The following is a 24,997-nucleotide window of genomic DNA, read 5'->3' as shown; positions in this document are numbered from 1 at the left end:
TTTTTAAAATGTGTTTTTGAAATTATGCTTGACTGACTTTTAAAAAATATATTGAAAAATCAAATAAACAAACCAAAAAAACCCCAACAACAACTGCAGTACTCTAACATACCTTTAGGGGGAGAGCAGCTAGTAATGGCTTTATGGGAAACACTACAAAGCTTATATAACATCATACTGAATATATGTTACTTGCTCTGTGCATATGTTAAAATAAGATTAAGATTGCTAAGATTGATTCAGATGATTAAGGCAGCCCAAAACATGAAGGTCACACTATGCAAGTGTCCTTGTCATGTGTCTAATATTTGTCCACACCTATTAACTCCTAATTCTAAGCCGGCACATTTATTTTTACAATATTTTAAGTCCATCTAATTAAAACAGCTTCCTTATTGTTATAAAGTATTGTTGTAAGCTTTAAATTCCCATGTTTTAGAGTAATATTCTAATTTTACAAACTAAATGCTCTCACAGCTCAAACAGTGACGCCAAAAAACTAAAACAAATACCGTCTGTCCCTTTAATTGAAACCATAGGCAACTCCTGCGTCATAGAAAATTCTGACCTCATTTTTCCTGCTTGTTGGCTGTGTTGTGTAGCTATCTTTCTCATATTTCTAAAACACACGAGCTGACAGTATTCACGAATCACTGTCTGAAACTGTTTATGTTTTGTGTAAAAAAAAAAAAAAAAAAGTCAGTTTCGCGGAAACCAAAACATCATTTCCCATCACTCCCCGCGCCCTGCTCTCATTCTTCTCTACGGCTCTGGTGACTCACGGCTTGACGGGATATAGAGTCTTCTCCCCCCTCCTTTCCCTTTCCCACAGGTTTCGCGAGATTTTACATAGGCGGGTTGGTGTGTGGCAACATTTCTCTGCCAGACGAACTGCACAATGCTGATATGAAATCTGCTTAAAGGTAATGAAAATATGTTCCACATAGAGAACAAGGCTGTAAACACACAGTTTTTAGCTGTGTTTGCTAGCTGCCATTAGAGACAACGAAGAGTGTGCTGGATGTATGTGTCCGCCTACACTTACCTACAGTAACATCTGCATTGAGGTAGAGCTAAGACTGTTTCCGATAACCTACAGAGGCGTTGTGCTGGCTTTAGTCCAGGACAGGTAGGGTACATGTGACGTAAAGGGTCTAATGGCCTTGCCAGTCAGCTTTTATGTGTAACTTGGTGAGTCCTTTGCGCCACACTGTAACCTTCTAACATTAAATCCTGTAATTTCGCACATAGCAGTGAAACGGCTTTTCTCAAAGTTGTCAGTCGGTTTTGTTAAGACTTTGTGATCCTAAGATGAGGGGAGGCTTGGTGTCAGCTATAACACACACAGTCTTGTCTTAGTATACAGTGACCTCTATGGTAATGTTGTGTCAATAAATACCCAGGAAGTTATTCCGTCATGCAAATTCATTGGCTCGAGGACTTGTCCGTCTGTTGAACAGGCAGCATCTGTTTCATAAATATATGTGTGTGTGGCATCTCTTACTGTATAATCATCATACATGTGCTTGTCAGTTTGGCAGCCAAACTAATTGTCCTGTCTTTCTCTTAATTAGTAACCTTTGCATTTCTGGAGGCATGTCCAAGAAAAGGGGCAGGTATGTCGATCTGCGTCTGCTGTATGTATTTGATGTCACATTGTGCCGTCGTTGTCACAAAGAAGTCACTGCAAGAAACCCCCCAAGTGTTTTAATCACGTGGAAGCCACAGAAATGAACAAATAGCTGAGAAATGTGACAAAGGTCATACTGTATTTTGACTCGGGTGCATTTTTAAAAGAGCAAATTAGGTTAGGTTGTTGGACCTGTGTGTAAGGCTCAGGCTCACAGACTTGCATCTTCGTCTTGTTTCTACCAGAAAACGGAGCAGCGGGGAACTGAGTGACGCAGTAACCCCAGACCCCAACTACATTCTGGGAGTCCGCATTCAGCATAACTGGCGTGAGAGGGGGAATCAGAGCAAATGGAAGGGCACAGTACTTGACAGAGTTTGTGTAAATCCTTCCCTCTTCATGGTGAAATACGATGGCTTTGACTGCGTCTATGGCATTGAGCTGTTCAAGGATGAGAGAGTGTCCAACCTACAAGTGTTGTCAGAAAAAGTTGGTAAGTCAGCGTCTGCCTTGATCAGTTCATACTTCAGATTCTGGAGTTACAGCTGGGTCTGTATTGTTCTCTTTCATGCTTCTGTCTCCACAGTAAACAATAAAGTCAAGACACCTCCAGGGGCGGAGGAGTTGGTTGGCAAAGCGGTGGAGCATTTATTTGAAAAGGAAGATGGAGAGAAGAATGAGTGGAGAGGCATGGTCCTCTCCAAAGCACCAGTTATGACCAACTGGTATTATATTACTTATGAAAAGGACCCCGTTCTTTATATGTACCAGCTGTGGGACGACTATGCTGAAGGAGACCTCAGGATTCTGCCTGAAGCAGGTATTGCTAATTTCTGTAAAAATTTATAAACACTTTTGTCCTATGGCATTAGAAATGAGTTAAACTGGGCCCATTTTATGTATATAAATCAATTTTACACTTTGAAGATCATTTGATACATTTTTCTTCTGTTGGGCATGAATACCATGTGAGCTAAAAAAACAAACAAAAACATGATCGGTGTCTGTGTTCATCATCTAATCAGTCGTATTTGGGGCAACCATGGTTCACGGGGTTGGGAAGCTCGTCTTGTAACCGGAAGGTTGCCGGTTCAATCCCCAGCTCCGTCCGTCCTGGTTGTTGTGTCCTTGGGCAAGACACTTCACCCTACCTCCTACTGGTGTTGATGGCACGATACGGCAGCCTCGCTTCTGTCAGTCTGCCCCAGGGCAACTGTGGCTACAACTGTGGTTTGCCTCCACCAGTGTGTGAATGTGAGAGTGAATGAATAGTGGAATTGTAAAGCGCTTTATAAATGCAATCCATTATTATTTACTTACAGAAGCACTCTGGCAGAATGACGCGTTTTGAAGGAAGTGAGCAGCATTTCCCTACTTTATTTCCCTTAAAATAAAGTATTTTGAGTTAAATTTGAGTATTACAGATACCTAATATAGCTGCCATGCTGTGTAAATAAAGCCCAAGGATTGAATAATAGTATCACTAAACGACCATTTCCAGCATGTGAAGAAATTTCCACATCTGATTTGTCAGAGATAGGTATTCACATTAACTTCAAGTGAAGTTTAATGCAAATAGAGAGATCTTTATGCAAAATGCTTTGACCTTTATAGTACGAGTATAAAAAGCCAAGTATAAAAACAAAGTAAGTTTTTTTTTTAATTTGTGAAAATTATGACAATGACACCATTATTTTTTTCTTTTTATCAACAGCTTTCACCAGCAGCAGGATTTTATTTTACTCTTCATCTCTTCTGTAATTATAATCTTGGTGTTGTAATGATTAACCTCTCTCCACAGAAAACAAGCACCTGTTGCCTGCAGACAGGAAGCCAGGAGAAGAGACGGAGAGTCTCGTTGGGAAACAAGTGGAGTACGTTACTGACAAGGGTGTGAAAAGAACAGGCCTGGTCATCTACCAGGTCCCGGCCAAGCCCTCTGTCTACTACATCAAATATGACGATGACTTTCATATTCATGTCTATGACCTTGTCAAAACCACCTAGAGATAGTGGACACTTTTATCTAATTCCCCGACATCTCTCCACCTGCTACTGTTCCACTCATTGCTACAATCTGTTATTCAAAGCCTAGACAGGGTTAAATAGCTGACATGCTTTATTGTTCAGAAGTCAGTGCAATCTCTTTTCATTTCTTTTTTCTTTTTTTATTTGTATGCACAGCATAACTGTAGCACTGCTATGCTTGGCTGTTTTGCAGAGAGAAAGTTTTTGTTTTGTTGTTGCTGCTCTACTTTAAATACAACTTTAAAGTCTGGACAAAGTCAAAGATTGCACTGCACAACATTTGTGCAGCACTTTCACGTCTGTCCCCAAAAGTGCTCCTCTTAATTAAATTCCAGTGACTAACGAAGCTGCTTAATATCTCCTTTCAAAGGGCACTTTATGTTGGCTTATCTAAATTGACGATAAGTGTTGACACACACCTATGGACTAGGTGTTTTCCACTGAGGTAGTTATTAAAAGAAATGGGCAGATGCAAATGTGTGTGTGTGTGTGTTCATCAAAGAATATCAAATTAACTTAACACCAGAAGAGATAAATGGAAGTTGCATTGTAAAACCATCTTAATTGAGGCCAATTCTTTTTAAAAGCCAACATATTCCTGCACCTTTGCACCACGTGAAGTATTTCAGCTTTCATAGCTGGATGAAGTGGCTGCACGCTGCATATGCCATTCGTGCTGAACATGACCTTGAAGGAAGGTTTCTGCACAGGCCCTAAATCCTAACATCAAGAGTGCAAGTATCATGTTTGTGCTGGTAATTAAAGTACTAAATTTGCATATGAATTTGATCCCACTGATATCATAAAGTGCCTTCCGGCTTATCATTTTGCAATACTGTACTTACCATTTCTCTGACTGTGCTCTTAATTAATCTTTGCCCAGGGAGGCTGCTATTTGGTCCTCATTTCAAAGTGGTAACACTGACAGCTGGAGCAAAGTTTTAAAACTATCAATTTGTATTAGTGATGTGTGTGTGCTCTTAATGCAGTTTGAAAAAGTTCGTCAAACATAATGCACATTATCATTGGTTGTATAATCTCACTGTTGACATTGTGGGGAGCACTTTATTGTATAAAGTTTACATATTTAGGTAATGGTACACTTTAATAGTTTCCCCCAAACGGTGTTTCCTTAAATGCTAATGTGGCAGAATTTTGCTTTAAGATACACGCATGTAAAAGAAAAAAAATAGCTATAGTACATAATGACAGTATTTAATCTACGAAACTTGTGTAAAATTACTTGTAATGTTGCCTGTTGTGATTACTTCAGTTTATTAAGAGTATCTCATTAAAACGCCACACCAGCTTCTTGTGAAAAAGTAATGTACATTAATTAAAATATGAATATTTAAAGATTGTAATCAACTGATTTGTTCAGTGACTAATCTCGACTCCTCCCTTTGGAACTCATAGTCTTGCAAATACGAGCAGCCAGTTTCCCACTCATGGATTAAACATAGTCCTAAACTTAAAGAAAAATTCAATGAAGAGCTTCACTGGGATCAGAAATTTATTTTAAGATTAGGCATAATCAATGTTTGGGAAGCTAAGGCTCTTCGCTTGCCACGTGGACGTCATCTCGCTTTCGTTACCGTGTTGTAGTTGCTGAACTGGCCTCAGTCTTTTCAGCCTTTGCCTTTTTTTTCTGCATGCATCATATCTGATCAGTGCCTCAAGGTTTATAAACTTTATTTGGATGTGAAGAAGTGATAACACGTGGCAGAATGGGTAATGTTTTCTTACATTTAGATTTAAAAAAAAAAGTTGACACTAAACATCGCCGCTCGCGGTGCTGTGGAGTGTGTCTGCATCGTGTACAGTGGAGTCAACCGATCATAAATGGCTGCGTGTGCTCTTCCTCACGCTTTAGGTCATCTCCCCCTCTTTTCAAGTTGTAGCAGAATCAACAGTGAACTGTGTCATTATTATTGTCATGATTAATAAAGATTTTTGCACATTTGTATGGTCTTACACTTTTTGTCGACCGAGTACTATATGTGATATGACTTGATAGATCAAACTAAAGATGAGACAAGATGTTTGAAGATTGATATATTGCTCACAAATAGTGAAATTGCATATATATACACACACAGATATTCTTAACATTTTTTGGGCAAGGTGAGGGCAGAATAACACTCTCTGCTGGACAGTGCCGATAGCAACTATTTGGTATACACAATTTTGAGGTATACACAAAATGAAAGATTGCCTTCTTAAAAATAAAATTTCCTTCCCATTATGTACATCTCCCATCAAAGGCCACTATCAGTTAGAAAACCACAGTACCCATTCAGCAGAGTAGCCTCCTTGCTTTTAATCTTTTAATCTAGCAGTTTTCTTTGATGTTGTGTGTTGCATCATTCTTATGGCAGGGTTCAACATTTGAAGAAGTAATGTCATTCTGAAGTGCAAAAGTCAAAAGGACTGATAATGTGAGGCTGTCCAGAGAGTTCATGTTCACTTTGTGAGGTCCTTCAAGTACTGCAGCCCCTGACTTGTGTATTCAGTGGCTTTTGTCGGGGCCTCAGAAAGATTTGAAATCGTCCACTGTACGCCTGCAACAAAAGAAAAAAAGAGAAGTTTAGGTTTTAGATAGTGAAAAATCAGGGTCAATATAGGATCTAGACCAAAAGTAATACCAATGCCAAAATTATTTTAAAACAGACTACTGCCTCCAAACAATTTTAAAACTATTACTACATGTAACAAGTGAAATACACAAAAGAAAGTCTGTGCCAAACTTGTGACCACAGCAAAATTTTACCCTTGCTTTTTTAAAAAAAGGAACAAATAATTGAATTCTTACCAGAATTCCACGCGTCAACAGGAGAGAACTCAATCTTAGGTATGGTTGGAAGCTGAGCCTGACAAGAGGGATAGGGTGCATTATTTTCTGTTAACAACATATTGGAGCTGGTATACAGACTTTCTATTAGTATAGGTGAAAACACTCCTTGTAAGGTCTAATTTATCTTAGGTCTGATTTAGAAAAAGATAAAAAGTTTAAATAAGTAAATAAATTTTGAAAAGTGTTTATTATAATTGGACAATACGACTACTATTCTGTCCAGTGCAAAACAGTAATAAAAAAAAATAAATGAATAAATAAACAAATCAAGTTTTAAAGTAAAATCATGAAGAGCAGACGCATTTATACACTGTTTCAAGTGAAAACTTGCTTGTTGGAGTTTGTGAATAAATCACCTGAACTGGTTTGTCAGCAGAACTAGGACCTGTACTATGAAGCAATTTCAGCATTCCCTGGATATCTTTCCATTATCTGACTTCAATTAAAATAACACTGAGAACCAAGATAAGCAGAATTACAAAGGTGTTTATCGACTAAGCCAAGCCAGAGTTTAACAATCTAGCTAGGAGTGTATTCAAATAGATGTTGGCAGCAGTCGACCAGTCAAAAACATGGGCGGATCTTACAAAGCTACAACTATGATATCTGAAACATTTGAAAAGATTAAATAATACAGACATAAAGCAACAGCAGTGTTGAAGCTAAAGGAGCGGTGTGAGTGTGTGTGGGAAGAAACAGCCAGTCCAGTAGTATTAAAAGAGCATGAGCACTTTAAGCACTTTGGTCAGCAATGCTGGAAAAGATATTTACTTTAATAAAGTCTCAGTCCTAAATCTGGTAAGTCTCAGTTACCAGACTTAATGCACAGGAGAATCTGAAGAATTGCTATTGACTATATTTTCAACCTGATGATCTCTAATCTGTAACTATGTATGCATTAGAGCGTTTCTGATCTCATAAGAGAAAGGCTAGAAAGCAAAAAGAAATTTCTACACATTTATGGTACAAGTCATCAAATTTGCTGTCTGCAGCACTGATCCATTTAATGCAACGACTTTATAAAACCATTTTACTTTCTGTTGTATTAGGCCTAGTGGCACTGATCCAGGAAGACCTAGTTGTTTATAACGTGCATCTTCTACCTCCACACCAAAGTACTTCATCCATTCCTCCATGGCAGGTGGGATTACTGCTTTGGCCTTACGCAGAGCCTCTGAGCCCTGTTCACTGTTCCCCAAGAGACCAGAGTCATAGGCAACATAGACAGCTCCTCCTGCAATGGTCACCTTGGTGGCCAGTCTGGAAATGAAAGAACAGATGCAGTAATGCAATTAATCTGAAATACCACAATTTCCCAACAGGGCAAACTGAAACTACAGACACACGTCGTTGTTATCAAAGTAAACAACAAATTATTCTTTGATGCCAAGTTAGCAGTTAATAGTTGGGAAATTTACAATCGCCCACATAAGCTCACGTTATTTCAGAGAGTTAATATATCAGCCCAAGTTTAACTCCATAAAGAAAAGCATATTTTAAGTCTTAAACTTGGAGCTAAAACGAAATCAACTGAAAATGACCTGGTATGACTGACAGCTAGCTTAGCCTAAGTTAGCTTAATTACCAATAAGAGCATTTAGAGCAGTAATAGTATAGGGAACCGCGGGAGTTGAAATAAAAATACTAACTTCATAACAGGCCAAATCCTCGTCGCCATCGTTCAGCGCGGTCTATTCTCCTTTAAGAAGCTGTTATTACGAGAACTCCGACAATGAGCCGTAGATCAGGCTAGCTGGTTAGCTGTACTGAAGGACAACCCTGCTTGATGATCCGTGTGCACCAGCGTTGTGTAAATAAAGTTGCTATTTCAAAAGTAAGGGCGGATGTAATTTCAGAGGCGCAGATTCGTCAGCCTTGATTTTTTTTTGTAGCAATAGTAACAATATACTATAAATGTATAGGCAAATAAATTAAAGATTTTGGCGCTTCGATAAATAAAAAAAAATAGATAGATTTTTTTAAAAGTATTAAAATAACAAAAAAATGATTTGTGTCCATGAAAGAGGGCAGACCTATCTGACCAACCCCCGCCCCTTACAAAGTGGAAGGAGGGGCTTAGTTTTCTCAAACTGGGATTGTGAAAGTTGGCAGAAACTTCTAAAGCTTAGCATTTCCGATCAGTTGCTACCAAACTGCCATAATGGGCGCTGTCACAAAAATTCTTTTAGCTAGTATATGTGTTGCTTTCCTGGCTGCCAAATGGACTTCACCCAGATTTGATGCTGGTAAACTCTGTTCTTTGTCATTGTGAGAAAGTACTTGTTTGTTTTTAGTTGCAAACTTGCAGCAGGCATGCAGGTTTGTCCAGCAGACAATAATGTGTTAGGTGGTGTTGGACCTACAGTAGAGCTGGGCGATAGAACGATAACGATATGTATCGCGATAGAAATGTTGGCCAATCAGAAGTCTAGAAGCCTCGGTGGGAAAAAGTAAACAAAGCTGCGGCATAGAAGCAGAACAGAGTCGATAGAGAAATTAAGCTATCGCGATAGACCTCGCCGCTCTTGTCCTCTTAAAATAAAAAAAATAAAAAATAAAAAAAAGGTCAGCCAATCCAAACTAAGTAGCGCAGAGCCGAACCAATCACAGCCGCAGCGTCACGTCGCGTGACTTGTTACGTACAGCACAAGTGCCAAGCCGCACGTGTGTTTGTTTGGGAAGCAGCCAGCGGGTAATGGAGGAAATGAGTGTGCCGACTAGAAAAATCAACCGAGCGTGACCGAAGAGAAAACAGATAATGGTTCCAACGCCGGAGAGATTGTCGAACGGAAGAGCCATAGAAGTTCCGTAGTGTGAAGGTATTTCGGCTATTTCAAGTCTGACAAAAAACAGAGTAGCGTGCACTGTAAATTGTGCCGAAAGCAAGTCTGGAAATACAATAAACTGGTGCATGCGTCACACTGTGCGCCACGTTATTGTTTCGGTGAAATGAATTTCTACAATACTGTTAATTCTACTCTCTGCAGTGTTTAAATGCTTACATATACACACAGTTACTGTCCGTCCACACATACGACTCTGTTCTGCTTCTATGCCGCAGCTTTGTTTACTTTTTCCCACCGAGGCTTCTAGACTTCTGATTGGCCAACATTTCTGCACGGTTAGGAATCTAGCGCCACCTGCTGCTTTGGCATGTTCATAGCAGCGTTTTCCTTCATTTCTGCCTTTATGTGTGGACGGGATTATTTTTTAAAACGAAAACGGAAAATCTCCGTTTTCAAAAATACCCGTGTACGTGTGGACGTAGCCTCAGTCTCTGACTGGAAGCGCTAATTCATCATTCGGCTTTTGTCAGACTAAAGTAACTGTTAAAACTGTTTGAAAAGCTAAGCTATACAACAAGGAGAGATTGAGAATTTCCTTTTAGTTCTCAGTTTATTTGATATTGACAAAAGTTAGTCAGTTTTGTCTGTTCTTCTGTAAAACAAACTAAGATTTATTTTTAGAATTAATATTTTGTTTCTAAGTGGAATTGACAATTTAGTAGTCTGTTTCGTTTGTTCTCTTTTGAAACTTAAACGCTTTAGCGGCTGCCTTTTGTGTAGTTTGCAATATTTGCCTTTATTTATCTGAAAAAGTCTCATGTTCCTTAAGTACATCTACCCTGTTGAACTTATTATGGGAAATAAATATTTAAATAAAAACAAGCTGCTGATTATTTCACATTTTACTTGTGAGCAACGGCACATTTAAATCTTACAAATATAGTTATTTGGCTTATATCGTGATAGATATCGTTATCGCCTGAAATGAAAAAAACATATCGTGATATGAAAAAATCTCATATCGCCCAGCTCTAATATCCAAGCATTTTACTAGTCCAAATGAAGAGTATGCATTTTGCAATTTCTCAAGATGGAAAAGTTTCAAATGCCCTTTGACCTGAAGCAATATATGGAGGGCTAAGCTTATCTTATCTTTTTAGGGTTTATATCTGCCTAAAGAATGATTCTAGATAAACTAACCCATATGGAAAAGAAATAGTAAAAACTTATATGATTTACTCATGAAAGTGGCCACTTTCTCATTACTTTCATATATTGTTTTAGTAAGTATCCAAAACATACAAGTTTCATTATATAATTCTTCAAGGGATCTTATATCTGTTTTCACTCTTGTATGCTTTTCATACAAGTTTCACACAAGACAGATACAAACTTTATAAGATTTATATATATCTTTTCCATATGGGAAACTATTTCATTGTCATCAAGTTCACTTAAAAACTTTTTCTGCATGCATAGACACATTAATAATGTATGCCATAGTTACTGTGGTCATTTACTCTATTTATTGTTGACTAATAGAAATAACATATTTTTGTTGTTTCTATTAACCTTTCATGTATTAAAACAATTCCATTCCGTGTTGAATACGGTAAACCTTTGTTTCAGATTCTCTCAAAGGGGCTAGGGTACTGGTGACTGGGGCCAGTACAGGTATTGGTGAACAAATGGCGTATCATTATGCCCGCTTTGGAGCCAAAATTGTTATCACAGCAAGGAGGGAGAAAGTCTTACAGCAGGTCAGTTTACGTAATAAACTGTTGAAATTCTGCTCATAAATTGCCATTTACTTGTGTTGGTTTGTGACAGTTATGAATAGACACATTCTGTAGTTCTCTCAATTAACTAACCATGTGCATTTTTAATAATTTTGGCCTTTAGGTAGTAGAAAAATGTCTGAGTTTAGGAGCCCAGAAAGCTTTTTATATAGCAGCAGACATGGCGAATGAGGCTGACCCTGACAAAGTGGTGGATTATGCTCTGGAGAAGCTGGGAGGTTTGGATTACCTGGTCCTCAATCACATTGGGCCTAGCCCCTTCAGCATGTGGAAGGGAGATGTGGATCACACCAAATGGCTGATGAAGGTAACTGAGTATTTTGATGGTCATTCAAAACAGGAAATGGAGAGACTATGCTGATTCATGAATGTTTCTTTGTGAAGGTCAATTTCTTCAGCTATATTCAGATGGCCTGGAAAGCTTTGCCCTCCCTTGAGCAAAATAAAGGATCGCTGGTTGTTGTCTCATCGCTCTTAGGTAGGTTTATTTTTCTTCAGCATTTTTATACTTTATACTTTTTTATGCAGATGATGACAAACTATCAAATACAAATTGTGTGTACACATATATACCTCCTAATACTTTCACCCACCAGATACAATTAAACTGACATTTTTTAAAGGCACTTTCTACTGCAACTGATAAATAAGTACAGTAATACAGTAATTAAGATTAACTTAATGTATTATGATGACAAGAGTTAATAAGCCACTCTGGAGCTTGATTGTGTGCACCAGGTGGCTGGGCCATAAATTCTTGTGGAGCTCAACTAAAACAAGCCCAAAAGGTCTATTGTACCATGGGTCAACTATCTGCAGGAGAATCTGTAGAGGGAAAGTGTTTTCTGGATTGGGCGCCAGTCAAAGTCACAAGTACTGATAGTCTAGGTGTTGGCTTTTTTGCTGTAAGGGACGTGGGGACATCTTTAATGGGGAAGGAGCCTAAGTTTTGGTAGGAAGTTGAGGAATATGAAGCATGAAAGTGACCACAAAGCTGACCGCAGAAGCAAAGCTGTCGATTTCCTGGTCAGTCTACCTTGTTATGCTCGTTTATTTATATGGGCTGGCGGTAGTGACCAAAAGAATAAGATTTGCAGATACAAGTGGCTGAAAAAAGTATCCTTCACAGGGTGTCTGGGCTCACTCTTAGAGATAGGGTGAGGACCTCAGTCATTTACAATGTGCTTTAAGTAGAACTCTTAAGTAGACCTCTCCTGGCATGTCAGACTGGCAGGAGGCCTCAGGGCACACACAAGTATGACAGGAGAAATTAGATCTATTGGGTACCATGGGAATGCCTGGGTATTCCCCTAGAGCACAGTTGTCAAACTCCAGTCCTCGAGGGCTGTTGTCCTGAAACTTTTAAATGTGTCCCTGCTGCAACACACCTGAATAAAATTAGTAGGTCATTAGCAAGACTCTACAGAACTTGACTGGATGTTGAGGTGGCAATTCAGCCATTTGATTCATGTTACAGCAGCTCATGAGTGAATGAACATGGTGCAATAAAAGTACTTTAAGAAGTACAGTTTCCAAAACCATCCATTGTGGTTTGTGATTCAGGGAGCAGTTGAAAGAAGCTTTGTTAGAATAAAAGTGACCAAAGTTGAAAAGTGAACTAAAGGTCAGTATATTAGAATCAGCAAACTCTAAGAAAAGTATTTTACCTGCATCAAGTTGGTTATTTTTTCCTGCTCATTACCTGCCCACCTTCCCTTCTGCAGTGGCGCTGGGCCCCTCAGCAGAGCCCCTTAACACAGTTTGAGAACAGCTAAACTAGACCAAAAGATGAAAAGTTGGACTTCCAGAGCTCAGAGATTTGAAATGGCCAAAGGGGAAACAGAAGTTACACCAAACAACTGACATTCAGTACAGACAAATGAATAGAAATTTGTGAATCATATACAATAACAGACGATTACAAGAGCAATATTAAACACAGGCTTGAGCAAAAGAGCAGTTCTCTAATGCGTTTAAAATGGACTTTGACTCCCCGTCGTAACCAGTTCTGACAGTGTTTGAAAGCTCCAAGAAAGCTACTGAAGACGCTTCTCCTACTCTAACAGTTGTTGATGCTTCACAGGTAAAATAACTTCTCCTTTCGTGGCGCCATATTCCTCAACCAAATTTGCCTTGAACGGGTTCTTTGGGTCTCTTCGTCATGAGCTGGCTATGAAGAAGAGCAACGTGTCCATCTCTGTCTGCACACTCGGTCTCATTGATACCGACTCAGCTATGGAGAAAGTCCGGTTAGTCAAATATATGTATGCAGAAATATTTGACATTGTGTATTTTGAGATATTTTTGAATTAAGTGTAAGAATTTTCTCTATCCTAGGGGCGTCACTGATGTACCAGCCTACCCCGCCACAGATGCTGCATTGAACATCATCATTACGGGATCTACAAGGCAGCCAGAGCTTTTCTACCCTTGGTTCACATACTTTATAGTTATCACCAAAGACTGGTTTCCTTCTCTCACAGATTATATGACCCAGAACTCCTACAACTACATCCCATGAAGAGCATTTATTCAGCACAACTGAAGCACAATTATACATGTTCCTAATTATAAATATCAACATTTAATTTGGATTTTGGCCTAGCTCTTTGACATTTTGATGCACCCAGTTTTGCGGGAACATTTCTGACATTTCAGTTTCCACTTTTCTCATCATTTCTTTGAGAACAGTCCAGTAATAAAATGTATACAGATAGAAAAGCTCAGGACTTGGGATTTTACTTTTTAGGCTACTATTTTAACATTTTAGACATTAGTGTCTGTGTCAATAGTACAGCCACTGCTGTCCAAACATTATTGCACTAGTACTTGAAAACTCAGAAGAAAAAAGTCTGATTTACTACTGATAAGACAACCTCACCCCTCCATTCAGCCCTCCCACACACAGACACAATACCTCACATGAGATTTGGTTATGAAATAAATGAATACATTTCGTGTTGCTGCTGTTGCTGCTGATAATGAACACAAAAAAATAAACCAGCTTCCTCCTGACATGTTTGTTGGTGTTAATTGTGGTTAATGAAAGGAAGGAAAGGTAGATCATAATAACAGACCACATAAGTCATCCATAGTCTGACAGAAATATCTTTTTACCATAAAATGCAGTTTAGCATATTCCAGGTCAGTACAGCTTAGTGGAGAAGAGCAGTCAGGAAGCTACTTGGGTGACACAATAGAGAAGCCCAAAGCAAACAAAGTCAAGAATGAAATAACGTGAGGTATGATAATGCACATAAAAGCAAATGGAAAAAAATGTTTTTTTTGCCAGTGAAATATTTGTTCTGCACCTTGAAGGTATGAAGACCTAATAACTTTAAATTTAGATTTTTTCTTGTATGTGCTAACCCCAATGCCACTATTAGTGTTTAATTATGGAGCTACAAAAAGGTTAGCCTACTATTGCAATTGTCTGCTTTGACTGACAGCCACAGGCACAACGAAACCTAGGTCATTTATACTGCGCCAAATCACAACAACAGTCAATAAGGCACTTTATATTGTAAGGTAGACCCTACAATAATACATAAAACAATCATATGACCCCCTTTGACAAAGCACTTGGTGACAGTGGGAAGGAAAAACTCCCTTTTGAATAGGAAGAAAACTATTTGAAGCTCTGAAACCTGACTGAAACTCTTCAAATAAACCATATTATTTAAAATAATGATTAATGATACTTGTTATGTGGTCTGTTGATCCAAGTCTGCAGCACAAGTTGAAAGGAAAAATCAAAAAGAATATCACAAGGAATAGTAGTACAAGACTTATAGATCAACTTTAATGTAAAATATTCATATTCAAAAGATCCAGAGACTGGTTGAAAGAAATTGACCAAAACTAAAGTTTCACCGTAGCTTACCAGCACAAGGAAGGAAACACAGAAAATTTGCAATCTGTTATATCAGTATCTTCAAATTATAAAATTGATGGAAAGAATATAGTTTTTGATTTTTTCCCCCTGCAATTCTTCTCTCCACACTCCAGTCCATTAGGTGGCAGTAATGGGCTTGTGCCTTCCCACATGGCTAGGTTCAGTGGTTGCACAATGAGAGTGTAAAAGGCAGAAAGTCAAAAGAGCACCGAGATTTAAAAGGCTGATTAGCTCACAGAAGGCAGGCAAGAAGGTGACTGCACTGGAGTAATGATGTCAGTACTGGCAGATGATGGTTTATGACTAAACCATCATCTGCATCAGCGCCCAAATAATTGGTCACATATGTGCACGTTAAATTTCACTGGTAAATGTGAGCCACCTGCTAATGGTTCAGAACAGTATATATTCCTCAAATGTTTGTTTTCTGCCATTTTATTCTGTATTTGTCTTTTCAGACCTCTAACAGCAGCATGTTTACGAGGAGAAGGTTCTCACAGACCAGCAGGAGAGGAACTCCAGTCTGGACCAGGATGGCCCAGAGCCTCCACAGATTAAAGAGTAACAGGAGGAACTTTGTAGAAGTCATGAGGGCGAGCAGGTTGGACTGAAGCAGGAGACTGATACCTTTATGGAGATTCCTCCTTATGAGTAAAGTGACCACAGCTCTCCTGAAGCAGAGAGCCAAGCTCATAAAGAAAGCCAGCATGTGGACTCGGGAGAAATAATTAGAAATGCAAAACCAAAGAAAAGGAGACTTAACAGAAAGCAAAGTAACAGAAAGAAAAGTCTCAGCCCAAATTTTCCAGTGGTACAAACCACAGGCAGGTGCCAGGTTTGTCCCACCAGGAGTGATTCAAAGATTAGGAAGACCTGTGCACAATGCAAGAGATATATCTGCAAGGAGCATGCACACACTCTCTGCACATCATGTGTACAGTAATGCAGACAAAACACTTGACTGCTGGACAAGAACATTTCCATGTTCTGACTATTTCACTGATGTTGGTTCACAATTGTATGTGAACCATTGCCTATGATAGTAATATTTGAGGAGAATATGAGGGTTAGAGCTGCTTTAATATTGAGACCTCAGCACCATCTAGTGACAGTATGGAGGACTCATCAGTGGCGTCGTTAGGCCTATTTTAGGGGTGCTTAAGCCTCCCTAAAATATTCTTAAGCCCCCCTAAATAATTTGGTGTTTATTTATTTATTTATTTTATTTATTCAATTTTTTTTTGCAATTGGATCCCCCATAGCTGTTGGTCTCAGAGCAAAGCTCTACAAGTTCTCAGCAGTCTATGCACTACTGATGTTTCTGTCTGTAACCGAAGGACTCCACAAATTCCTGCAGAAAGAGACTTTAGACCTGGCAGAAGCTTTTATCTGCAAACAAGCTGTGTGTGAGACACTTAAGGGCAAACACTCAGATGCATTTGCTACAGAGCTGTATGAGAAAACCAAGGCCCTGTGTAACACCCACAGTATCCCTGAACCAGGTGCCAAGACAAGGCACAAGCAGAGGAAAATGGAGGATTTTGTCCTGGAGGCAACTGTGGGTTCACGCACTGAATTGAACAACTCAGACACATTGAAAAGAGAGTTACTTTTCCCTTGTGTGGATCGGATGGTTGGCGAGCTTGATCAAAGATTTTGCAGTGTAGACGCAGGGCTGCTAAAAGGCATCCAGGCATGCAGTCCTAAATCTGAGAACTTCTTGAGTGAACCACACTTGAATGAACTTGCAAAGCACTATAGACTTGACCTGAAAAAAGAGGAGGTTCTGGTGGCCAGAAACTTTCTTACCCGGAAAACAGAGGCTGGATGTCCACCCAAAAATATGTTGTCTGTGTACAACCTCCTCGATTCAGACATGTTTCCCTCTCTGAAGGCAACCATCCAAGTTGCCCTAACAGTGCCTGTCAGCAGCTGCTCGTGCGAAAGGTCCTTTAGTGCACTGCGTCGGCTGCACTGCGTCGGCTGCACTCCTGGCTGCGTCAAACAATGGGTCAGAAAAGACTTCACGGTCTTGCAGTCATGTCTATTGAAAAAGACATGAAAAAGCATCTGAGTCACAACAGAGTGATTGACCGATTTGCCACTCTTAATCAGAATCAGAATCAGAATCAGAAAGGGGTTTATTGCCAAATGTTGAGCAGGTTTACAACATTAGGAAATTGCTGCGGTGCTTCAGTGCAAACATAGTGTCATAAATAGCACTTAAATAGACGTCACTTAAATAGACGTCATTCTTTGATGCTTCCACCCACCAAGTAACTGGTGATTGCAGCCATAAAAATGATGTATTTTTTTATTTTCAGTTTTTTTCTTGTTATTGATGCAGCAAACACATTTCTTCTGTTTTCTTGTTGTACTGTATTATAAAACAGACTGAAATAAAACAATAGATCTATTGGTGGCCTAGGATGTTTAATCTGTCCAAAAAAGTAGGAAAACAATTTCTCAGTCTTGTTTTCTGTTTGTGAAATTTTGTGCTCATTCACTACGTTCGTTCATATCGTGTGCATCTCTTGGGGGCTAAGCCCCCCCTGTCCTTAAAACCTAGTGACGTCCCTGGGACTCATCATATCTGTGGTGACTGTTGAGTAACTATGTATACCTGTAAAGCTAGTTCTCATTCCTTCTGAGTCCCTGTTAGTATGTTAACTAATAATTGATCAACAAATTGATTTACTCTGCCTGACAGAAACCTGTTTACAGCAGGATGATTATGTTAGTTTAAACGAATCAACACTAATTGTCAGAATCCTCGAAGCTCAGGCCGAGGGTGCAGTGTGGCAGCAATTTTCCACACTAGATTATTAAACCAAAATCAAAGACCAAGACTGAGTTTGAATTCATTTGAAAGCCAGATGCTTAGCCTTGTCCACCCCAACTGGAAAACTCAAAAACCAGTCTCATTTGTTATCATCTATCATCCAACTGGGCTGTACACAGAGTTTCTGTCTGATTTCTCAGGCTTTTTGTCTGATTTAGTGCTCAGCTCAGATAAATAATTATTGTGGGTGATTTTTTTTTTAACATCCATGTAGATGCTAAACATGACAGACTAAAACTGGCATTTGATGTCTTATCTTTTTGGATTTATTTATTGCTAATTAAATCAAACACTGTGCAGTTTATTAAATAAAAAGTTAAAGCTACTGTAAGGAAATGTGTTGATAAAAAAGCACTTTCTCTTTGCATTTGAGGGCGGGCCTTATTGAAGTTCACCACTTTTGAAAACACGCCTCCTTACAGAGTGACAGGAGGAGTGTGAATGGGATGCGGTTGCATAAAAGGCAGTTTGTGTCCTCAAACGTGAACTGTCTAAAGCCCAACACTTCAAAACAACTAGCAGCCAGCTGTTAAAAATGGAAGCTTTCATAAAGATTATTTTAAGTTGTATATTTGTTGCTTTCCTGGCCATCAGATGGACCAGCAATTTTGATGCAGGTAAAGTACGATTATGTTTATTGTTACTGAGTGCAAGTATTAATCTATATTTATCTGTAAACTTTGGTTCAATGACCTAAAGAGCAGTTCTGCTGATAAAAGACGGTGCTATTAGAGCTACAGGTTGCAACAGGCTGGGGTGTTGTTTATGGAATGAATGGCGTGAAAACAGTGTATGAAAGCATTTTAAAGGAGTCTGCATATGACATTTACTTAGGTTAGACGTTAAAGTTAAAAGATTCATACGAGGTAAAAGATCATTGCACTCTGTAGTTAATGTTTGACTGATTGAAACAGTTGTGCGGACAATAAAAACGTGCAGTGCCTTCCAAAACTGAAGTAGTTATCTTTTAACTCATGACCTTGCTTTTGATTTTGATTGAGGCTTAAAAGTAATCTCTAATAAACATCTGTACGTTGACGTGTGCATCAATTAAGCAGATAACAGGTCTGAAGTGACGTTCAACTGTTGAACTTGCATTCAAATGGTTCACAGGAAATAACATGAATCTAAGACTGCTGATAGAAATAGCAGGAGGAATTCTGCTACCACTTGTCAGATTCAGTTAAATGCTGCAAAACTGATGGCACAGAAGTTCCCATTACAGATGAGTAATGATCCAAACACACAGCAAAAGCAAGCCAAGTGAATGAATTTGTGAATTATATATTCCTGTATTCTCCTCGTCACCTACTCCCAGATATTATAGTTTGCATTTTCCGTATCAAATGTTTGCCATACAGTCAGGACTGTGAAACTTAAGCTCATCCGAATGAAACATGTAAAGTCATTACACATAATAAATAAACTCATATAATATAATTTTCTGATTTGCATGGACCAAACATATCTCTTTAACAAGGATAGTAAAGGTTTATTGTTTTTAGGATATTTTATGAAAACAGTAAGCAATTTAACGACTTTAAAGTGCAAATGAAATCTGAGTGGAATGATTTGCAACTCTCAAAACCCGTATTTTATTCACAATAGAACATGGAGAACTTACAAAAGCCGGGAAAATTCACCATTTTAAGAATAATATTAGCTCATCTTGAACTTGATGGAAGCCACATGTCTCAAAAATGTTGGGGCAGGGGCAACGAAAGACTAGAAGAGTAAGTGGTACAAAAAGAAAAAGCTGGAGGAAAACGTAAAATAGCAAAAACTTGAAATATCCTATCACTGACATTATATAACGTCATCAAAAGATTCCAGGAGTATGGAAAAGTTTCTACATGCAAGAGATCAGGTGTCTCTGCAGCATTGCATTCTGATTCTGTTTGATTGTAACGGTTATATTTATATATGGTAAATGGTAAAGTTCTTATATAGCGCTTTTCCACTCTTCTGAGCACTCAAAGCGCTTTACACAACTTGTGCATTCACACCCATTCGCACAAGCACAACTGACATTCACACTCCGATGAATGCATCGGAGAGCAATTTCGGGTTAGTATCTTGCCCAAGGATATTTGGCATGCAGACTAGGGGAAGCCGGGAATCGAACCACCAACCTTCCGATCAGTAGATGACCTGCTCTACCACCTGAGCTACAGCCACCCAATATATATCAAAATAATAATAATAATTCCTCACTCGCCCTGCAAGATCAATGTTATTTAAATAGTATGTTCTCTCACTTTAAACATTTGATATGTTTTCTGTTTTCTATATGAATAGAATATGTGTTTATGAGATTTGCACCTCGATTTTTACAGGCAATGAATTTGAATTAATCTGATTTGTGTCAATGAACTGTTGGTTATGCCCTTGCACATGACATGTGCTCCATTCAACAATTACAACGCTTTGCATCCAGCCGGTTTACAACCTACCACACCTTGTATATCACTCTGGCATTTTAAATAAGCATGTTTCACAAATGGACAATAGCATTTAATTTGTTTCCATCTGTAGATGTTAGGTTAAGGCTGTGTGCAGGCAGGAATAGGACCCAAGGTGCAGACTCCGGAGACAGACGTGAACTCAAAAAAGGCTTTAATTTAATACTCAAAATATAACATAACTGAAAAAACTCAAAACAAACTTAAACTAGAGAAATGACAGAACACACAGCTAGGAAAACAGTAGATTGCGACACAGACACAGAGAAACACTGGGCTTAAATACACAGAGGGAGCAATCAGGGAATGGGTAACAGGAGGGAAACAGCTGGGGCAAATCAGGCCTAACGAGACAAGAGGAAGCAAAACCAGACACATTAACATCAGACATGGACTTTCAAAGTAAAACAGGAAACACATAACACAGACTGAACAAAGACACAGACTCATATGCAGGCACTACAAAGGGAACAGAGACGTGGGAACAGGGCAGACACAAACACTGACTGAACACGGGGATATAGGAACTTAGGATACACAGACGCGAACTAGACAAGGGGATGCAGGTGATAGGGGAGACATAAGCCATAAGACGGAACTCAAAGAAACCAAAAACTAGAAAGTATAAATAATAACATAAACTCAAACACCCTGGGTCAACGACCCAGGCATCCTAACAGTAGACATTTGCAGATATACTGATATCTGATATTCCCAAACTTCAGTTCTGTATATTTCTCCTTTTTGTTAATGTGTGGAAACAAGACTTTAACTATTATCAAGCATGAGGGGTGAACACTTAAAAAACTGGATGTCAATGACATTAAAAGATAAGATAAGATCTCAGAATCACTTCAAAAACAAAACAGTGTTTCTTGGACAAAGAGAAGTCCCTGAAAAGGCAGATTATTGATTAAGCACAGTATATGACTTTTTAACCACCTCATACATTACTGTCAAGGCCGAAACTTTTCCAAATGTCCTTCAACCTGAAAGTTTCAGGTTGTGTGGTGTAGGGGTTCCAAATGCAATACTTGGGCGGGCAAAAATAACAAAGTGCAATCTTTTTATTTGGATGGTTGCAAAAAGTCAAAACAGACCATAACACCAAGAGCATATGAGGACACAGTTTTGGCTTGTATTATATTTTATTTATAAAGTGACAATTAACAGCAAGGATTGTTTCCAGGTCGTTGAACACATCTGCATTATTCCTATTAAATGCTTCACTTACACCTTTACCATGTTTGTGTATTAGTATAATGACATGCCATTAGTATAGTATATTTAATCTTTGCCACAGAATCTCTCAGAGGTGCCAAGGTATTGGTGACTGGGTCCAGTAAAGGCATCGGCGAACAAATGGCATATCATTATGCCCGCTTTGGAGCCAAGATTGTTATTACAGCAAGAAGCAAGGACACACTGCAGAAGGTCAGTCAATACAAACTACTCAAAATCTACTAAGATGCTGTCATTTAGTTCTAGTGTTTATGTAAGTCATGTCAGGGATGATATTTTAGAAATCAAGCAGCTCAGAAGGCAGTATGAGGTACATGAGGATATTCTTTAGTTCTTTGGAGTAGCAGTTTTAGCTATATGACTCATGCCATTCTTATTGATTGTGACTAACAGGTAGTAGAAAAGTGTCTGAGTTTGGGAGCCCAGGAGGCTTTTTATATAGCAGCAGACATGTCCAATGAGTCTGACCTTGATCGAGTGGTAGATTTTGCCTTGAAGAAGCTGGGAGGTTTGGATTACCTGGTTCTCAATCACATCGGCTCGACCCGTGTCGCCATGTGGGATGGAGACGTAGAACATGCCAAGTGGCTGATGAAGGTAACGGAGCGTTTTGATGCTCTATCAGAAACATAAAATGAAAGGAATGCCCTCAGTCATGAATGTTTGTTTGTGTACAAAGATCAATTTCTTCAGCTATATTCAGATGGCCTGGAAAGCTTTGCCCTCCCTTGAGAAAAATAAAGGATCGCTGGTGATTGTTTCCTCACTTGCAGGTAGGTTTGTTTTTATAGTTCAACCAAAGCACAAAAACAGTCACCTTAAGCCACTTTACATCGTAAAGTAAAGACCATGCAATAATTCGGAGAAAATCAAAATTTCAAGTTTTAATTAATTTAGCCACATTAGTGATATTTATCACCTTACCCATCATATGTGTTTTTGCCTAATGTCCTGTAGTGGACCATCCAGTTTTCCTGACACATTCCCTGAGGGGATCCAGTGTAAAGAAAGAAAAAGCTGCCTAGTCAAGCATGCGGAGCGACCCGCTGTGGTGACTCCTTGGTTATCGAACCGCATAATGGAGCAACCAAAAGCAGCTCCAAGAATCGATTAGCAGAGGAAAGTCGAGACATGTTAAGTTTGAAAACTCCAGAAAATTCCTAACAGCTGTTGATGCTTCACAGGTAAAATGCCCAGTCCCTTAACAGCTCCATACGTCTCAACAAAAAGTGCCTTGAATGGGTTCTTTGGGTCTCTTCGTCATGAGTTGGCTATGAAGAAGAGCAATGTGTCCATCTCTGTGTGCACACTGGGGCTCATTGACACCGAAACAGCTATGAGCAAAGTCAAGTTAGTATGCATAAAAAGATTTGCAGTCAAATCATTTGTGCTGTTTACATGAGTTAATTGCAAGAATTTTTTGTGTCCTAGGGGAAAGGTTAACATGCCAGCCTACCCCGCCACAGAGGCCGCCCTGAACATCATCATCACGGGAGCTACGAGACAGCCAGAGCTTTTCTACCCCTGGTTCACATACATTTGGACTCTCACCAAAGATTGGATTCCTTCTTTTACAGACTATGTGGTCCAGCGTTCCTACAACTACAACCCATGAAGAACATTTATCTAAAGCACAGTTCTACACCTCTTTAATTAAAAACACAGAAATTTGGCTTGGATGTTGGCTTACAGCTTTGCCATTGATTTTTTTTAAATGTTGATGTACACACTGGGCAGGATTATACCATGGACAGCTCGTCTGTAGCCGGTGTATGTCACTTTCATTCCTCTGAATCTTAGCCTTCATATTTTAATACACCCAGTTTTATGGCATAATCTTTGACTTTTCCAGTTTCCACTTTTCTCACCTTGCTTTTGAGAGCTGTCCAGTTATGAAATGTCTACGGGGAAAAAAGCTTACGGCTTGAAATTGTTTCATTTTCGTCTCCCTCAAAGAGATTAGCTCCTATCTGCATAGCACAGCCACCGCTGTCCAACCGTTACTGCACCACTAAGTGAAAATTCAGAAAGAAGGCACCTGATTTACTACAAATAAGACTATCTCTGTCTCTCTCACACACTTTCCTTTCATGATTTTCAGCCATGAATGGTATATTAGAGTTTCACATTTCTGCTATTCACTAATAAAAGATGAAAAGCAATAAACATATTCTTTCCTCTCATACTTTAAATTCAAATTCAACTTTTATTTGTCACACACACAAACCATACACAGTATGACATGAGGTGAAATGCTTATTGCTGTGCAATGCTCGACCATTAAATGACAGTAAGAATTTACAGATTTTAACTTAGAAATTTACAGTAAAAATGTGCAAATAGCAGTTCATGTAGGAAATTATTTTAAAAAAGAAATGATAAATTATAAGAAGTGTGCAAAAAGAAAAACCAGAGTGCGTGTGGTGATGCGATGTGTGTGTGAGAGTCCAGCCCTACACCTGATTCAGGGCCAAAATAGCCTGGGGGAAGAAGCTCCTCCTCATTCTCTCTGTTTTGGCCTTAAGGGAGCGGAAGCGCTTCTTATTAATTCAATGTTGTTTGTTTTTTTAAATAACTCTACATTTTTTATTTGATAGGACAAAAGGACAAAAGCAAGTGACAACAAACAATATAAATAATCTTAAGTCTTTGTTTTCCCTGCTGAATCCTAAAACCCTACAGTAATATAGCTGAGTGGATATGTGAAGTGAAGGAATGGATCTAAGCCCAAAATACACACACACACACACACACACACACACACACACACACACACACACACATAAACGCAAAGATAACACCATTTTGCATTAAAGAAGTGCAATATTTGTTCTACTTCATCTTAAAGGTAACAAAAAGGTTTACACAAACCTGATCAGTACTTTGAATGTCCACGTGAGGGCAGTAGTGCCAAACCGTTGAAGTGTCTTAGCTTCAAGCACATTAACAGTTAAGAAAAAAAAAGCCTAAAAATCAGAGCAACAATTATTTGATGGCAATGAAACAAATCAATGTCAAAGATTTTATCTTTAATAGACTTGTGTTGAATTTGAATTTTGAGATTTTTAAGCTCCCATCAACATATCAATAGTGACCCTCTGTGTTCCAAACCCTGGATTGTCCTCCTTCTCCTTTCTTTTCCATTTCATTTAGTTTCATCTTCCCAAAGCTGGCCACAGTAGGTGCAGACTTCCTATAGAGCGGGACTTTCTCAGTGGCTTCCTTTGTGCCTTTGTTCATCATCCCCAAAGGCACCACAGGCTTCCTGTGAAGCTGTTGGTTCAATCCATCCTGGTGGTCTTTCTCTATTGTAACACAACCTAGAAGTTGTCCCCTGCTGTCAAAGCAGTTTTCTACTGTATACCAGGAGTGAGCTGTCCTTGTCACAAAAAAGACTCACTAAAAGTAGTTTGAAAAGTTGAGAAACAAACTGTTCCTTTTGAATATATTTACACGAAA

The 24,997-nt window shown here is 38.9% G+C and overlaps 4 protein-coding genes across 4 annotated transcripts; 3 read left to right on the top strand and 1 right to left on the bottom strand.

Moving 5' to 3' along the window:
- The first annotated feature begins 767 nt into the window (after positions 1-767).
- Positions 768-5,622, top strand: LOC101486886 (spindlin-1). The gene is made up of 5 exons (XM_004552781.5): positions 768-923; positions 1,575-1,616; positions 1,876-2,123; positions 2,217-2,450; positions 3,432-5,622. The coding sequence occupies exons 2-5, from the start codon at positions 1,597-1,599 to the stop codon at positions 3,635-3,637; spliced, it is 708 nt and encodes a 235-aa protein (XP_004552838.3). The 5' UTR covers positions 768-923; positions 1,575-1,596; the 3' UTR covers positions 3,638-5,622.
- Positions 5,623-5,698: 76 nt separating this feature from the next.
- Positions 5,699-8,336, bottom strand: micos13 (mitochondrial contact site and cristae organizing system subunit 13). The gene is made up of 4 exons (XM_004552782.3): positions 8,162-8,336; positions 7,616-7,772; positions 6,471-6,528; positions 5,699-6,219 (listed from the first exon to the last, which is right to left on the bottom strand). The coding sequence occupies exons 1-4, from the start codon at positions 8,188-8,190 to the stop codon at positions 6,122-6,124; spliced, it is 342 nt and encodes a 113-aa protein (XP_004552839.1). The 5' UTR covers positions 8,191-8,336; the 3' UTR covers positions 5,699-6,121.
- Positions 8,337-8,593: 257 nt separating this feature from the next.
- On the top strand, positions 8,594-14,112 carry LOC101486317 (hydroxysteroid 11-beta-dehydrogenase 1-like protein). Its single transcript, XM_004552778.4, has 6 exons — positions 8,594-8,758; positions 10,928-11,058; positions 11,201-11,404; positions 11,482-11,575; positions 13,181-13,346; positions 13,435-14,112. Exons 1-6 carry the CDS (start codon positions 8,674-8,676, stop codon positions 13,616-13,618), a joined length of 864 nt encoding a protein of 287 aa, XP_004552835.1. The 5' UTR covers positions 8,594-8,673; the 3' UTR covers positions 13,619-14,112.
- Positions 14,113-18,282: 4,170 nt separating this feature from the next.
- On the top strand, positions 18,283-23,708 carry LOC101486610 (hydroxysteroid 11-beta-dehydrogenase 1-like protein). Its single transcript, XM_004552779.4, has 6 exons — positions 18,283-18,451; positions 21,600-21,730; positions 21,932-22,135; positions 22,218-22,311; positions 22,723-22,888; positions 22,970-23,708. Exons 1-6 carry the CDS (start codon positions 18,370-18,372, stop codon positions 23,151-23,153), a joined length of 861 nt encoding a protein of 286 aa, XP_004552836.2. The 5' UTR covers positions 18,283-18,369; the 3' UTR covers positions 23,154-23,708.
- Positions 23,709-24,997: the final 1,289 nt, after the last annotated feature.

The sequence above is a fragment of the Maylandia zebra genome, linkage group LG23 (genome assembly GCF_041146795.1).
Source record: "Maylandia zebra isolate NMK-2024a linkage group LG23, Mzebra_GT3a, whole genome shotgun sequence".
In the NCBI taxonomy this organism is placed as follows: Eukaryota; Metazoa; Chordata; class Actinopteri; order Cichliformes; family Cichlidae; genus Maylandia; species Maylandia zebra.
The sequence above is the reverse complement of the archived record's forward strand: the minus strand, read 5'-3'. Positions and strand labels throughout refer to the sequence as shown.

What these genes read in the sequence shown, in the direction of transcription:
- LOC101486886 (XM_004552781.5), top strand. Translation starts at nt 1,597, where the DNA reads ATGTCCAAGAAAAGGGGCAG. An exon ending in AGTGTTGTCAGAAAAAGTTG is followed by an intron (nt 2,124 to 2,216) that starts GTAAGTCAGCGT and finishes CTGTCTCCACAG; the next exon opens with TAAACAATAAAGTCAAGACA. An exon ending in CAGGATTCTGCCTGAAGCAG is followed by an intron (nt 2,451 to 3,431) that starts GTATTGCTAATT and finishes CTCTCTCCACAG; the next exon opens with AAAACAAGCACCTGTTGCCT.
- micos13 (XM_004552782.3), bottom strand. Translation starts at nt 8,190, where the DNA reads ATGGCGACGAGGATTTGGCCTGTTATGAA. An exon ending in TGAAGTACTTTGGTGTGGAG is followed by an intron (nt 6,529 to 7,615) that starts GTAGAAGATGCA and finishes CCCTCTTGTCAG; the next exon opens with GCTCAGCTTCCAACCATACC. An exon ending in TGTTGACGCGTGGAATTCTG is followed by an intron (nt 6,220 to 6,470) that starts GTAAGAATTCAA and finishes CTTTTGTTGCAG; the next exon opens with GCGTACAGTGGACGATTTCA.
- LOC101486317 (XM_004552778.4), top strand. Translation starts at nt 8,674, where the DNA reads ATGGGCGCTGTCACAAAAATTCTTTTAGCTAGTATATGTGTTGCTTTC. An exon ending in TTCACCCAGATTTGATGCTG is followed by an intron (nt 8,759 to 10,927) that starts GTAAACTCTGTT and finishes CCTTTGTTTCAG; the next exon opens with ATTCTCTCAAAGGGGCTAGG. An exon ending in TCAGCTATGGAGAAAGTCCG is followed by an intron (nt 13,347 to 13,434) that starts GTTAGTCAAATA and finishes TCTCTATCCTAG; the next exon opens with GGGCGTCACTGATGTACCAG.
- LOC101486610 (XM_004552779.4), top strand. Translation starts at nt 18,370, where the DNA reads ATGGAAGCTTTCATAAAGATTATTTTAAGTTGTATATTTGTTGCTTTC. An exon ending in GATTGTTTCCTCACTTGCAG is followed by an intron (nt 22,312 to 22,722) that starts GTAGGTTTGTTT and finishes GATGCTTCACAG; the next exon opens with GTAAAATGCCCAGTCCCTTA. An exon ending in ACAGCTATGAGCAAAGTCAA is followed by an intron (nt 22,889 to 22,969) that starts GTTAGTATGCAT and finishes TTTGTGTCCTAG; the next exon opens with GGGAAAGGTTAACATGCCAG.